At 39.5% G+C, this 17,026-nt stretch overlaps 1 protein-coding gene across 6 annotated transcripts in view; it reads right to left on the bottom strand.

The window, feature by feature from the left end:
• Window positions 1–17,026, bottom strand: part of LOC109410035 (E3 ubiquitin-protein ligase AMFR) — a 162,096-nt gene that overhangs the window by 67,354 nt on the left and 77,716 nt on the right. For all 6 annotated transcript variants that reach the window (XM_029870001.2, XM_029870005.2, XM_029870004.2 and 3 more), the window contains exons 3-4: window positions 6,323–6,415; window positions 5,148–5,231 (exon numbers count right to left, since the gene is read on the bottom strand). In XM_029870001.2, coding sequence (XP_029725861.1) covers window positions 5,148–5,231; window positions 6,323–6,415 — 177 coding nt within the window. The remainder of the gene's footprint in view (window positions 1–5,147; window positions 5,232–6,322; window positions 6,416–17,026) is intronic.

Raw genomic sequence — 17,026 nt, 5'->3', positions numbered from 1 at the left:
GTCGAAATACGTATCTGTCAAAGGATGCAAATTCTTAGTGGAATTCAAAGGAACCGTACTTAACCCGATTTTCTTTTATTTACAGATATTCCCCTAACAAGCCCAGGTTATTCATCATCACTGAATGTTTGCCAATTTGGCAAAGATGAGTACTTGAATTCAGAAAGGTCCTGTTATATTTCCAGCCCCAATATACCAACCGTAATGAAATATTGAGCTTTGGACACAGACAGGAAGTAACATAATAGCTGGCAATGTTTCAATTTAATGAAATACATGTCAAAACAGACCAAATTTCTAAAAATTTAAAAATAAATAAAATTGCTATATATTTTTTCTTAAAAAAAAAAACAATAGTTCGGGTCAGATGTTTTTTGAAGCATATTATAGGGGAACTTAAATACTCAAAATTGGCATCAAATCTTTTAATACCCTAGGTCACCCTATAAGTCATAACGTTTAAAAATTTCATTTCAATTGGTTCAGTGAATCCGTAGATTCAAAGTTGGCTATCCGATTACAATACCGTTACTAGAATCTTTCTAACTTCAATTAGAATACATGATCAACTTACAGTACAGCGAAAAGATGAGATTTTATGATGCACTTTTCGAACAGTTATAGATAGCTAAACAGTTTTTAAGAAGTGAAAATTTTGTCTATCCCGTGTGTATGCTTCTTATAAAATTCCCGAAGAGGAATTTAATGAAAAATCCCAGATGAAATTTACCAAGAAACTGCCGAGCAAATATTTAAAGGATTGAGTAAAGTATCGATAAGAAAAAACCTGTGAAAGTTTTGATATAAGAACTTCTGTAAAGCAAAAATTGCTGAAGAGGTTTACAAAAAACTCGCCAAAGCAGTTTCCGGAGAAATAAACTTAATTACTATTCAATACTAAGAAAGTGCAAAAGGAATCTCAACAAAATTGTCGAACAAATCCTCAAAAGGAGGAATTTCCGAGGGAATTTATATTGAGATTACTAATAAATCACTCAAGGAATAGTCAAAAGAACTTCATAGAGATTGCCATTAAAATTTTTAAACAAATTGATAAACATTAAACAACTTCAAATGGGATCACTGAAGATTTCTTTAAAACTGGGTAGAAAAATTTAGAAAGAAATTGCGGAAGGAATTCCCAAAGAAATCATTGATGGAATTTTGACAGGAATACCCAAATTGGTGTCCGGTCATTTTCCCGAATGTTTTTTAGCCAAACAAGATAATTTTGCAGAACGCCATTAACCCTTCAGCGCGCGCGCCGTTGTAAAAAGTACAACACTACCAAAAAAACCTCGCTTGTCGTATACAGCACGAGCGTGGTGCAGTTTCAGCTGCTTGATGGAGCGCGTCCTGAAAGGTTAAGTCGTATGCCTTCGAACGAGTACATAATTTGGCCAAATGCCGTTTAATTTAATTATCAAAAGAATTCAGAGGTGCGAGACACTCAAATGTTCAGCGGATATCCTTCTTTAAACATAAGCTCCCTAGATTTATTTATTAAAAAACCGGAGGAATTTGGCCCTCCATTTTTTTATTCTGGCCAACGTTTCTGCTATGGAATGTACCCTTTTTCAAGGAAAAAACAACATTTAGATGCGAGAGCTTCAGTTGGTCACAATGTTCTGGGGTTCTAAAAGGGTTGAATTAAATAGTGGTCAACATAATAACACCTTCCTTTGGGGTGATTTTATGGTAACTTTTTTCATCATCTTCTCACTGTACTACTAGATCTACCATCGACTTTTAAAAAACGATGAAATTGATTGACCTTTGCATGATTCCTAACCCTATGTGTTGCTATTTACATTGTTTTGTCTAGTATTCCATCGTAATATCAAGCTTGTCTACGATTACTTCAAGAGGTTACTGTGTTAGTCTGATTTGAGATGCTTAATCTAGCATCTGGTGAAGCCTCGTGGCCGTGCGGTTAGCGTCACCAATCGTATAACCGTACTATGCCATGGGGTGAGGGTTCAATTCCCGCTCCGAGTGATGAAACTTTTCGCAAGAAATTTCTCTTCCTGTATCCACTGGTGCTCGTAATGTGTGTCGTGTCCGTTATCTAGTGTTAAGTTTCGATCAGTCTGTACAGCCTCTGGCTGAAGGCGGTGTACGATGTACATGTCTTTAGCAACTTTAGATGGAAGAGTTGATGCTAAAGATGATGATAATTGCTAATACTAGTTCAAACACATAGACCATCAACAATGGACAATGGACAATGAATTTCGATTCAAATTCTCTCGTCTCTAGCTAACAATTCCATCCACCGTGTCATTAAATTATATCTCTCCTTTTTCTTACTTTGAGTAGTATTGTAGTGACCGAAAAAAGCAAAAAAAAAAACAAATGTGATAAAGTCATGCGGTTTATCTGGAAAACGTAAATCGGGATTAACCTCGAAAAACTAAGTTTTTAATGTTTGTGTTCTCAAAAATACAGTGGTGGTCAAATCCATATTGTAAGCATTCCACATTCATCTAGAATGCTTGAAAAACTTCGTGACCGTGCGGTTATTCCTTTTTGGGTATATAAGTCACCTGTTTTTAGATCTATTGTGACAAATGCCCCAGGCCGTGCGGTTAGTGGTGTCAGCAAGCAACACGCATGTCATATAAAAGTTTTGGCAGTGCAAGTTTTGGAAGTAAAGAAGTTTATTTGACGTTTTTCAAACATAAGTCAAAATAATTTATATACAACCAAAATCTGCGTTGCCGTAACTTTTATATAACATGTATGTTGATTGGGCAGTCGTTTAGAAGTGTTGTAAGCGCCACGGAGTGAAAGTTCGAATTCGACTCCAGGCAAAGGAAACTTTTCGTCAAACGAGAAATTCTTCACTAGTACCCATTGGCGGAGCCAGCATTTTCTTTTTTCTTACTCACTCTCCTAAACATACACGAGAGAGAGAAAGATTGAAGAGGAGGCAGCTTGCCCCCTCTTTCATCTCGCTCTTTCGCTTGCATGTTTATGAGAGAGAGTGAGAAAAAAGAAAAACCTGGCACGGCCAATGCTAGAACCGGATGTTCCGTGTCGTCCGTTGCCTAAATGCTTACACTAGTTCAGTCTGTGCAATCTCTGGTTGAAGACGGTATAGTGACTTTTTTCAATGAATTGCTTCTTAAATTTTTCAATTCGAATGCAAAAAGTTCAACTTATAGTAAATAATTGAGATAATCGTTCCCATTGATTCAGTTGAATATGATGTTTCTGTTAAATCTGTCAAATAAAAATTACAATCAACAGATCATTTGATTTGATTGACCTCATGAAATCTGTTGTTCTGTTAAATCTGTGAAATCTATTAAATCTGTTCGTGCTTTTGCATTTGTTGATGCTGTTGATTATAACAATTCTTTCAACCTTCCGCAACTCGCGCGGTTGGCCACCACCGTCAGCACCACGCAAATTATGAGTACAAAAAATCGACATTTTTTCAAAGCGTTGTACAAAACACAACAGCGCGGTTAATTCTTGGTTAATTCTGTAAAATCTGTTAAATTTGTTGTTCCTTTTGAATCTGTTGATTTTGTCAATATTGTTGGTTCTGTTGAATCTATTTAGTCTATTGAATCAATTGAGTCTGTTGATCGTGTTAATTCTATAATTTTCTGTTCAACCTGTTAAGCACCTGATCTTGTACCGACTTTTCGAACCCTCTATGCAGAATACCCTCTTCGAATGAGTGTAATCAGTTTCGTACCTTTCAATTCCGCCCTATGTTGCTTATCCTTTGACAGATACGCGTATTTCGACTACCACTTGTAATCTTCCTCAGTGTCAGTTATCCACAGTGGATAACTGACACTGAGGAAGATTACAAGTGGTAGTCGAAATACGCGTATCTGCCAAAGATAAGCAAAATAGGGCAGAATTAAAAGGTACGAAACTGATTACACTATTAAGCACGTCATTTTTGATGCTCTTCAATCTTGTGAGTCTGTTGATTAGTTGAATTCTGTTAAATCGGGTGATTTTGTAGATTCTATTGGATTCATTGATTCTGCATATTTTGTTGATTTGGACGATGTTGCTTATTCCTTGCTTTGACCTGCTATGTGACCTGCTTGTCAATGAGGTTTTACAATGTTTTTACTGACAATTCCCTACCAATAACTTTTTCTTCAATCGATTTGAACAAATTTGCATTCCATTTAAACCTAATTGCAATTAATATGCATGCATATGTTCGGATAGGTGGTAGGGTTCCTTAGAGCAGCTTTTCTCAGTGAGCAGCTTAAAGCTAAAATGATATATTCAGTTAATATATGAAGAAAATACAAATTGCTCAACTTACATCTAGTTTCCCGTTATCGGAACTTATCCGAAGCAAAATTCTGTCGATCTCAATTGCAGTTTAAGCAAATACCCTAAGGTGGTTCTGTAGATGAATAAACGACCCTGTTTTAGTAGCGATCTGGTGTCATTCAAAAAGGAATCGACTCAATTTACCTCCTAATTCATCAAGACGCACTTAAGGTGTAATCTATAGCTTACTGTTCCCCTCGAGAGTGCCGGTCTATCCTAATTATGGAAAAGTTCTCACATAAATGGTTATGTTCAGCCAGTAACATTTGGAATTCAGTATTTCTTACCAACTACTTTTTGTTTGAACTCAAATTGGCACTTTCTTCGACGCACAAATAGGTTTGATTACAAACTCAGTTGGTCACAATATTCAAGGAGTAAGAAATTTCAACAATTCAAATAGATTTACAAATTTCAATTAAATTCAACAGCATTTGCCACGATAGAAATACTAGCAAGTTTTCGCATATTCGTTCGTTGTCAAATTTAGCTGACGCATTGTCTGACGTTTCTCGATTGTCAGGGAACGCCTGTCATCGAGGTCCTCGTCGGGTGTAGCAGTGGTGCCAGAACAGCATATAAATACAGATGCATTTTCATCATCCTAAATCATCGCGCACTTTTTTCGCCGCCATCTCATCCGGCAAAACAACGGACAATGACTGATATTAGGCACACTTAAATCGATTGCATTCACTAGCTTCCTCCATTATCTCTCTGACTTACTCACGGTGATACAACCTGTATTATTGCTGATTGCAACGCCCACCCCTATGATGAGTTCATCTTATCACATCCCGCTGCCAGTCATCTAGCCAATCACGCTTACTCACCTCGTGTAGATACTGCACGTTTACAACGCCAAACACGAAAATGAACTTGTAGAAGATAAAGTTCCAAAATTTGTCCTTCATGTGCTGTGGAGGAAGAGAAGCAAAAAAAAAGAGCTTGTTAGAGCAAAACATCACAACAACTTTGTACGATTAAAAAAACGAGTTCCAATTACTGACAATTGAAACTTAAAGTAAGTACGCTTTATTACGGGCCAATATAGTGGAATGACTGTAAACCTTTCGAACGACAATAAGGAACTGAGCGTGTGACGCACGGAATCGTTCGCACGGTACCTTACCTGAGCTGATAATAATTTGAACCGTGGATATTTTTTTTTTTTCAATTTGTCAAGTTTCTGCAGTGGTGCTACTTTTATTATTTTTGGTTAAATCTTGAAGTTAATCTCTAAGAGTTTCAGCTACGTTCTGTTTAACCAAAGGTGAAAGTGTGATGAGAATGAGCTTAAAATGACATTAAATGTCATCACTGCAATAAAAACCATCGCTCCAGATTGAGGTCATTGCAATCAAATTGACCTGGAAAAAACTAACGAAGTGCTTTCGTTACAGCAACGCCCAACATTCATTTATCATTGATCAAACAAACAAACTTCTCCACTTCCTGATAACTCTTCTAGAGGTGTCCATGATGGGTCAGCCACCAGCACCACCGTGTGTCAGGTGATCGCAATCACCCGCACAATCAAATTCCGTCCATTTGATGATGGATCGTAAAATTGGCAGTGCTGACTGTGTGATGATAAGCCGACGGACCGACAGCCGCAGTCCCAACCGACTGCGTTTCGAAGCGTCTTTTTTATCGCTCGGCTACTTACAAACAACCACCCCCAGGCCAGACAGGGTTGCAATTTCTTGGGTTCAAATTTATGACCGGTTCGGCTCAAACGCCGAACACGCGCCCTTGAAGGAGTTCAATGTCAGATCAATAGAAGCCCCGCCGGTGTAGGGAGGTTTGTTTTGCGGTTATTTTTAGAAAGATTAACAGTCTATCAACACCGGACACCGCCGGAGCAGCGTCCGAAAAGTAAACACACGATACCAGTTTTCTATACTAATTTTGGACCCGTAAATATGCGTAGGCCGTGAGACGTCTAAGCTTAGTTTTAACTTTTTTTCCCATATGGTGAATGAACGATGAACATGTGCTTGCTTACCTGTTGTTCGGAGATTCGAAGCTCTCCGAAAACCACCTTCTGGATCGATTTGCCGAGTAGGATTAGACAGCAATAGGCCATGTTTATCAGCGTCTGTGGAACGAGAGGAAACAAAACAAAAAAAAAATCAGATTCGGAGTAAGAATGATCGATATTTAAAAAATGCTATAATTACGCTCCCATCCCGGGGAATGAAACTGTTTATCATCCGCAGATTTGAGCGTTTCCATAATGATATAGTAAATTGTTGATGGTTATATGATTGAATGCATAATTGCAGCTTTTGCAAACATTTTGCTAGAGTTTTTTTGGTGGTTTACCCGCCAACGAAGGTAATTGGTATGGTGAGTTGAAATGTTTCTATGGACAACACACTGATACTAATATCTCGCAATTCTCTAAAGGAGATTTCACCAAGAATTCTTCAAGAAACACTTCAACGCATAAGAAATTCCTTCAAGGAATATTTCAGGAATTTAACCTAGCATCTCCTTCAGAGATTCCTTGAGAAATTTCTTCAGGGATTCTATTTGAAATTCCCGCATGAATGTTTCTAGGAATTCCTCCAGAAGTTTATTCATCTTTTTGCCTTTCTCGTTCACCTAAGTCAACTGAAAGGCTATATATTCACTCAAAAAACGAACATTCGATAGAAGGCTCGGAGGGTCAAGTCACATATACAAATCAACTCAGTTCGACGAATTTAGATGATGTCTGTGTGTATGTATGTGTGTATGTATGTCTGTGTACAAAAAGTTCACTCACTTTTAAGGCACTTCCTATTGGCCGATTTGTTGGATTACAGCTCGATTCGAACCGGAATTTTACCGCATTGTTTGCTATTAAAATGATTCGGGTCGGTCAAGGCGTTGCGGAGTTATGGCCACCGACAGCTGCTCTCTCAGCAACCACCAGCGGATCGCTAGGGGACTCGGAAGCCACCGATAACCGCGTTCGTCGCAGCTACCAATGGAGGGATGGATCTTCAGTGACCGTCAAACCACAGCCACACTCGATGCTGACGATCATGCACACCACGATCACCAGCCTGGAACACTCTCCGTCGTGCCGATAGCCGTTCGCCTCACGGCCACCAGCGCGTCGGTTTCTCTCCGTCGAAGGACCACGGCTCTTTGCCGAACTGTGATGGAACTGCCGCTGCCGCTAGCTTGTCAACGACAACGTTTGTGCGCTGGCGGTGTCAAGCTCGTACTGGAATGCTATTACCGCGCCTTGACTTATCTGGTGGAGCCACAATGGGTGGAACACTACACCCATGACGATCCAGCGACTAGGCCGATGAAAGTCGTACTTCGTGGTCTGGAAGACATGGACACCCAGAAACTGAAGGAGGAACTGGAAGAAAACGGGCTTCAAACCTTGATTGTCCACAAGATCGTTCGGCGAGATACCACTCGCAAATATCGGGACCAGCCGTACCTGATCCATCTTGCGAAAGGGACTACGACACTGAAAGAACACCAAAAAGTGAAATTCTACGACGATTGCCTCATAATGTGGGAGCGATACAACCCAGTGCATCGCGACATCACGCAATGCATGAGGTGCCAACGGTTTGGGCACGGCATTAGGAACTGCCGCATGGCCCGACGATGCGTCGATTGTGGCGATCAACACCATGCTAACCACTGCCAAAAGAGCGAACCCACCTGCGCCAACTGTGGAGGAGGTCACCAAGCAAACTCAAAAACCTGCCCCAAGCGGGCAGAGATGATTGCTGTCCGAAAAAGATCAGCCACAACCAACCAGCCGAGAAGGAAAAACGTCCGGAGCCTCGTAGCCGTGTGGTTAGGGTCACCAAGCTTCAAATCGCACCATGCTGTGGAGTGAGGGTTCGATTCCCGCTCTTCTCCGTATCCACTGGTGCATGCTCCGTATGTCCCTTGTCTAGTGTTAAGTTTAATTCAGTCTGTGCAGCCTTTGGCTGAAGACGGTGTCCGCGTCTTTCCCGGCATTCAGCGATCTCAACTTTCCAGCAGGGAATGAAATTATCAGCAAATTGAGACGAAAAACGGCGTTTTTCGAGTAACCGATTTTTTCTGTTTGTACTTTTCCTGTGAGAAATGTTTATCGGTCGTTGCTGTTTGTCCCCGATCAAAGATAACCGAAAACTGGAAATCGCTCTTTTCATTTTCGCTATCCAACTTTATCGCCTGCAAAGTTATCGTGATAATTATCAGAAGGTAAATAACAAAAATTTGCCGCCAACGGGAATCGAACCTAGACCCTCCACAAAAACGTGTATGAGCGCGCACCATAACCACACGACCACACAAGCTGCTTGAGAGGAGACAGAAATTTCATACATAAAAGCTACAGTCGTTGACGACGGCACTACGGAGAGGCGAACAAAGAGCAGAAAGCAAACCAGTCAACTTTTCATTGCGGATGATAATCGATTTTCGGCGCTGCGGAACGAGCGAAAACACATTCTCGGGAGAAACCCGGGTCTGAATTTATCGCACGTCTTTTTTCGCCGATAATGCGTGTGAGAGAGTTTTCTACAATCGCGATCGTGATCGATAATTTCATTCCCTGCTTTCCAGCTCTTCGTCCCACACGACTGGAGACCTACCCGCTTCCAACAACCGGACCCGAGACACAACCAACAATGTCCACGAACTGGCCGTCCACTCCATTTGGATACCGACACCAACAGGAGAGCGAACCACAACCTGTCACAAATGAAACTGCACTCTTCACGCCGGAGCAACTGGTCCCTATGTTCCAGAAACTAGTGGCCAGTCTTCGAGGTTGCAAAACAAAAATCGACCAGATCTATGCTCTGGGCCTCTTCGTAATTCAAAATGCCCTATAGAGTAGATCTGGTCGATGTGATTTCCGGCCTCCATAGCTGGTTACCTTAGATGATAGGATAACTAATTAACAAATGAGCATGAGCATGAGCATAGATGACCGTACTATTCGTAGTTGCTACTCCGTGATTGACCAGAACAATCGAAGTTGCACAAGGAACCAACAGACGGAGCTTGGGAGTAGCTTACCGTCCTCAATGTGCATCTTCGAGAATTCCAAACTTTATTAGGTCAATAACGGCGCCGGCCACGTCCTTACGGTCATCGAGGAAGGAAAGGAATGTTATTATGACGTGCGTTGCTTACTAAAGACCGAGATCACCTCTGCGTCTCCACGTCTGTCATGGGAAGGACTTTTTGTTAGTGGGGAGGGGAAAGGGCGCATGATATGAGTTCACTTTGGTAAGTGGAGTGATTCATGCAACCCTATTAATATCAAACCACTTATTTTCATTTGGACTAAAACAAAACACATGCCGACATCGAAGATGACGAACCATTCAGATAGTTTTCGAAGTGCGAAAATTAACGAAAGAGAAAATAAAGTGATTTGAACCAACGTGGCTTTGGAACTTGGGCCGACACTTGACGTGACGAACATTTCAATGTCTGTTGACTAAAATCGCAAAAAATGTTGTTTGTTGCATTTATCGTATCATAAACCGCCCCGTACGAAGATGAGCAGTCAAATAGACGACGACGACCGAATGAAAGGATAACTAATTAACAAATTCGAAAAAAAAGGAAATATTATTTTTTGAAATATTTAAAATACAAGCCAAAGCAACCACTCTTACACTTAATGTATTTGAACATTTATAAATTTAAAACTGAGCTGTAGAGCCAACAGGCTGATCAATCAATGTAAAAACCAGTTGTAACACACAGAGTTACTGAAATAAAGCGAGAATTTTACTCCCAACTAACAATTGCAAGTCACAAACAAGCAAGCTTGCTGAATTGTTGCTTAATAATGGTAATGATAGCTGAACTAAAATAATGCTCAACACGTAACTGTTTAAATGATTTTTCAATTGAGAAAATAGTCAATGTTCGACTTTCCTCATCGGTATCAACAATGATAGATTAAAACACTTTTCAAAAGTTTAACAAGAAATTTATTCGACAAGCATTGATTCTTTAACAAAAGAGTTTAACAAAACATTTGTCTGCATCTTATTAAGCTGATGTATCGATAAGCATATGCTCCTGAACAATGTGCTTTTCACTTGTCAAATAAACGCCTTCAGCCCGTCATAGTTTGACTCGGAACTTTGCTCGGATTATGGGATAAATCATGGCTAAAACTGTTTAGATAACCAAATTATTAACCTTTCAGGACGCGCGCCATCAAGCAACCGAAACTTGACCGCGCTCACGCTATATACGACGAGCGAGGATTTTTGGTGGTGTTGTACTTTTTACAATAGCGCGCGAAGGGTTAAAGAACCAAAATTTTAAACGAATCACATAAAATAAAACAGAATAGAATTATGTAGTTTAACATTGAGTGCCAAGAGACGTAATCAACGTAAAATGAGGCATTTATTTATTATTATTAGTATCTTGTACCTTGATTATTATATTTTGTTTTCTTCCGCAGCAGTTCGATTGTACGAGACGCTTGGATCGATGCATTTGACATTTCAGTGCTGAATATTGTTCCCATAGTCACCTAGATAATCAAACATCATTCAGAAATCGACAAATTTCAAGTATCCCTAAACATCCTTACGCACTATTTATTGAACATAATATCAAGATTCCATGACAAAAGCATAAATATAAAAATGCTTGACGGATCTTCGACTGAGCATGAGTAGATTACCTGAACAGATGCTGTGAATGCACCACGTCCAAGACCATAACGCACCACATATTGTCACACATTTTTAAAGATCGATATTTAATAATAAAAATAAAAACATATTCATATTGTAATTACTTCGTCTGGAAACAATATCTTCAATAAGGACCAACACTTTTTGGCCACATTCGATACAAGTTTTCTCACCGTGCGATAAAAATACTGACAGCGAAATCAGAATGGAAAACACGTGTTTTGGGCTGAACAGCTGTTGAAGTTTAAGGCGTTGTTCAGTTGATTAGCACGTGCTGTGCTAATTCACCACTGCTGAACACAAGTTCAGGAGTGATCATTATTGAGTCATGGGAAGATTATGTTTTGCTTTGGGTGCTGCATCTCACCATCTCTGGGATGGCGCAGATAGGAAGGCATGCGGCTGGCAATCGACAGGTCTCGAGTTCTAATCCGGATTTAGGTAATTTTATATGTAATTCTTATTTCATAATAGGTGTTCTCAACATGAGTGCAAATAATTACACTCGTGAGTGGTTCAACATTTTTGCATTTTATTTATTTTCAGTCATTTTTGCCAAAGCTGAATAACAACTTTCTTGTACATTTGTTAAACGCTTTGAACAACAAAAAAATATGTTGGTGCACAACATGATGCTTTATAACTTCTCCAAATTTGTGTGAACAAAACCCGAACATAGGTTGTACGTGAAAATAATTCAAATGTTATTCAACATTATGCTGAATTAATTCGTCATAATGGTGCCTGTTAAATGAGTGATTGTTAGTTGGGCTACTACTTACTACAGAACGGCTTTCATTCCTCCGGGAATAGTTTTACAATATCCTTCATGAACTTTAATAAGGAGTTTCACAAACATCTCCTGAGACTATTTCAGTAGTTCAAGGATTTCATCATGAATGTCAGCAAGGACGCAGTTGCGATGGGGATCTCGGTCGCGTTGCATTGTTCGAAGGAAAAAATGAAAAAATGACACGTGTTTGGGGCAGGTGCACATTAGGCCGTCCCTTATTTTACAAAAATTAGAAATGTTGAAAGTTCGTTAGTGGAAAATGATCGTTTCTGCTAAGAAATGATCGTGTCAAAATTTGAAGTCCGTATCTCAAGGCTAAGTGGTCCCTCAAGGGGCCTAAAGTTGTCAAAAATGGTATGGGACCAAAAAAACATGAAATTTTTTTCGATGAAAAAATACGCTGTTCTACTAAAATCGGTGATTTTAGGAACCCAAAGGGCCAAAAATGTGCTAAGATTTGCGATATCTCTTCCCGTTTCCAAGTTATTGACAAAAAACAACCGAAAAATCAGCATTTTTGACCATTTATTTAGATCCCGAAGGAAACCTACCCTATTTTGTTCAATAACTCAAAAACGAGTAGAGATATCACAATTCTAAGCACATTTTCGGCCCTATAGGGTCCTAAAATCATCGGTTTTAGTGGAATAGCGTATTTTTTCGTCGAAAAAAAAAATCATGTTTTTTTGTCCCATACCATTTTTGACAACTTTAAGCCCCTTGAGGGACCACTTAGCCTTGAGATACGGACTTCAAATTTTGACACGATCATTTCTTAGCATAAACGATCATTTTCCACTAACGAACTTATAACATTTCCATTTTTTGCAAAATAAGGGACGGCCTAGTGCACATTGTCCTTCCTCGTGAAGTGATAAAAGTGGATGCACACTTGATAACAAACAGTATTGCAGAAAATTGAAGGAGTCAAGGAGTGATTGGGGTCATCCGACGACATGGAACTGGATGAGATTATTCCAGGTTTTTGACATACTTGAAGAAGTTGGGGTACTTTCGCCAATGCGTTTTCATAAGGACTCCTGGAGTCTGCAATATCTGCAAATTAATCTTGTAGCTCTGGTAGGCCTAATATTTAAGCGAAAAAAATGTTGGAAGAAAGTGTTTGCCGTTCACAACAATCATTGAGCAAATTTGAAATAATTGGCTTAATTACCTCAACGGCTATCGATCACAGGTAACACATGGGTCTACTCTTTATTAAATACATAATTCGAAAATAGCTATCTTAATAAGCTTGAAAGTTTATTCTCCGTATACTCTAAGTTCAATACTGTGGGAAACGCGCAACTATTTCCGTGAGTCGGTCGATTTTCTCGTTAGGGAAATGGGCACGCGAATATTGAATACGAAATCAGAAGCGCGCGATAATTTTCGTGGGAACGTCGGTTTTTTACGGTTGTCTCTCTCTCTCTCTTCTTGGCGTAACGTCCTCACTGGGACAAAGCCTGCTTCTCAGCTTAGTGTTCAATGAGCACTTCCACAGTTATTAACTGAGAGCTTCCTCTGCCAATGACCATTTTGCATGCGTATATCGTGTGGCAGGCACGAAGATACTCTATGCCCAAGGAAGTCAAGGAAACTTCCTTTACGAAAAGATCCTGGACCGACCGGGAATCGAACCCGTCACCCTCAGCATGGTCATGCAGAATACCCGTGCGTTTACCGCCTCGGCTATATGGGCCCACGGTTCACGGCTGTGTAAATGATCAATACGGTGACGCGTTTAATATAGAACGATCGTTGACGTATGTGCAATACGCTTACTATCGCGACCAAATAAATCATAATCTGGATGAAGACCGTGTCGCGTATTTTCATATAACTAGTGGATCATATCACCTACCAAAGGTGGCTCTAAGATCCACACCTTACTTTACCCTACTACCCGAGCAGAAGAAAATAACAAGAGAATAACATATCATGGTATTTATCTTAAATACTACCATACCTTGATATGTCCTTCATTAGGTGGTAATAAGAGGCAAAATAACAAAAACCAATACCAAAATTTTATATAAATAACACCTAGAAAATAACAAGTCTTGTTATTTAAATAATGAATGCATACCTAAAATTTCAAGTGCTGTACCTGTTATCCCAAAGTTATTGAATAGCAAACTAATAACATTTCTTGTTATTAAATGTTTTATTTGTTCGATGACTTCATGATATAATAGCAAATCTTGTTCTTCGGCTATTTTCACTGCTAAACCAACAAATACTACATCAATACCAAACTCTGCTCAAATACCTCCAACTGTTATTGTGATGTTCTCATAACATTTCGTAGAATAACGCAGCAATAACAATTTTAGGTATTAGAGCACATGTTGCTCTTCGCATGGTATTTGTAAGGTATGCCCTTCTGCTTGGGTAACAAATACCTACTCCTTCCCGAAACAGACGAGCTTGGTGGTCTAGTGGCTACCGCTTCTGATTCATATGCAGAAGGTCCTGGGTTCAATCCCAGGCTCGTCCCTTTACTCCTACTTTGTATCTTTCTATCTACTTTCTCTCTCACTCTCTCTCTCCTACATATACATCTCATGTATATTAGTACAGGGGATAGACAAAATGATCGGGACAGGCAAAATTTTCACCTCTCAAAAAATTTTCAAGTAGCTGTAACTTTTCCAAAAGTGCATCAAATATTCTAAAATTTTTACTGTAAGTTGATCATTTAGTTGTGTATCAGTGGTCCAATTTTGGAAAAGATCGGGCTATTCTGCACGAAGTTATAAAGATTCAAAGAACAAGGTATATTTATCCGATAGCCAACTTTGAGCTGTTATATCTCCGGATTCAATGAACCGAATGAAATGAAATTTTGACCAATCATGACTTACATAATGAGGTAGAAGAAACTTTTGATTTAACTTAAAATTCTTAACACGAAAGAAAATTATAACGGTTAGATTATTTTTCTGATAAAACACCAAATTATCCAAAACTTCAACATCGTTTCAAAATTCAAAATGCAAATTATAGTTCTTTTAATTTCCCTCTAAATGACTTATATATAAATGTGTTTTGAAGGAAAGTAACAACATAGCCGACAATAAATTGAGGAAGTAATGGGATGCATATTAAAAATAGATCAATTTACTAAAAAATCGTGAAATAGATGAAATCGCTATAACTTTTTCTCTTGTTAAAAAATTCATTGAAATCAGTTCATTGAATTCGGAGATATAACAGCTCAAAGTTGACTATCGGATAATTTTACCTTTTTCAAGAATCTTTATAACTTCGTGGAGAATAGCCCGATCTTTTTCAAATTTGAACCACTGATACACAACTAGTTGATGAACTTACAGTAAAAATTTGAGAATATTCGATGCACTTTTCGAAAAGTTTCAGCTAGTTGAACATTTTTTGAAAAGTAAAAATTTTGCCTGTCCCGATCATTTTGTCTATCCCCTGTATGTTCGTAGCGATCGCTAGAACCAGAAACGGATTGAAAAAAAAAGCCGTTTCCCTTCCTTCCAACTTTCATCACAGCACAGTGTCAATCTATCATATAACGCCTACAAGTTATGCAACCAAGCGGACTGTGCCGCTTCACAGTAATCTTTACACAAGCTATCGCCTGGCACCCTTGCACCAATGCATGATCCATGTGCCAAAAATAAACATTTCCCACCAACATTCGCATGACCTTGTGCAGGCGCAGAGGATTCAACGGCCTGATGTGGGCAAGCGATTGCAATCATCACTTCCCTCCCCTTCCCCATTGTCCTGCAACTTGACGCAGCAGGCGCCATTGTCGCCTAAAAATACATGACCACCAACGCTCACACACTGAATATGCCTGTTATTCCCAAGCAGCTATCTCATTGGTTCCTTGTGTGATTGTAGCTGATCTGGCGATACTGGAGTAGCAACTGCGGGCGGTCAATCAAGCTCAAGCTCAAGCTCAAGCTAACAAATACTCCTTTCCGAAACAACTATGGGATGCTGTGGATTCCACGGTTTCTAGTAACAACGGTTGTTGAACTAACATTCCTTCCCTTTCCCGATGACCGTAAGGAATGTCTATATGACTACTGTGTGGTCTCTGCTGACACACGTTTTGCTGACGTACAACACCGCAAATTTAACGTTAGAATTGAAAGCTCGAGTTTTGGTGCGTTGATTTATAAAATTGGATCGCCATATATTTTGTGAACTTGCAAGAGCAATCCTAGCCTTCTTGCTATAGAATTCTGCGGAAGATTTTCGAAATGAAATCTCGTATTTTTATAGTACCACATTTGTTTGAGTTCCTCATCACCATCGTCTTTCTTGTCGACTTGACTATAACCCTGTAGACAAAACAAAGCCCAAATGTTTATCTCTTCCCCGAACGGTGATTTGCATTATATCACATTATCATACAATGTAAATATCACAAACTCGAAACCACCCAGAACAACTCCAATGCGCAAAACAGGAAGTAAATATCAACAGCAAAACATTAGCACAACACAACTGCTCCGCTCTTAAACCAGACGCAAAATATTAACAACAATCGACAATTCTTCATATCATCCCCACAAGTAGACAGGCCCTCCTCTTCCGTTTGTTTGCGTGATTCATACCATCCGAATCCACAGAAGTACCTATCTACTAAGCCACTTCAATGCCTCCAACAATACTGCCGCCGGCCGATCGACGTCAACCAGCAGCATGAGGAAAAGGGTCAAGTCATGGGGCACTCGTTCGAGCTAATTTGCACCCATAGTTTATGAACTATGGATTGCTTTGAGTTTACACTAAGTAAAGATGATCCCATTTAGTAAATGCTAAAGAAGAATCTTCGCTTTTTCCGACATTAGTGGAATCAGCTGGGTGCCCAAATGGAAGTATCATTAAAATAGCTGAAGTAACATCAAATTGTAAAATTTCGGAAATAATTTACTCCGGAATGATTTTTTTCCTGGTAAGCTAAGATTGGATATGATTCGAAGCTCTGGCGTACATGTTCACAACAGAACAGTTTCTTGATGGGGAAACTGAAATAATAAATTGCATAAATGAAAAATAAACACGTCTCTCGGTGGGAGTTGGACCACTAGCGTGCACAGGGGGGGGGCAAGGGGGGGCACTTGCCCCCCCTTCTATAAAAAAAATCTATGCACCATTTCTGCAATTCTTGCACCTTACCACGCAATGTTGAGAATCACTGAGCTATGGTGCACCATTGACACATATAATTTCTTAGTATCTCATG

The sequence above is a fragment of the Aedes albopictus genome, chromosome 2, assembly GCF_035046485.1.
Source record: "Aedes albopictus strain Foshan chromosome 2, AalbF5, whole genome shotgun sequence".
NCBI classification, from domain to species: domain Eukaryota; kingdom Metazoa; phylum Arthropoda; class Insecta; order Diptera; family Culicidae; genus Aedes; species Aedes albopictus.
Note: the sequence above shows the minus strand (reverse complement) of the source record. Positions and strands in the feature narration are given on the sequence as shown.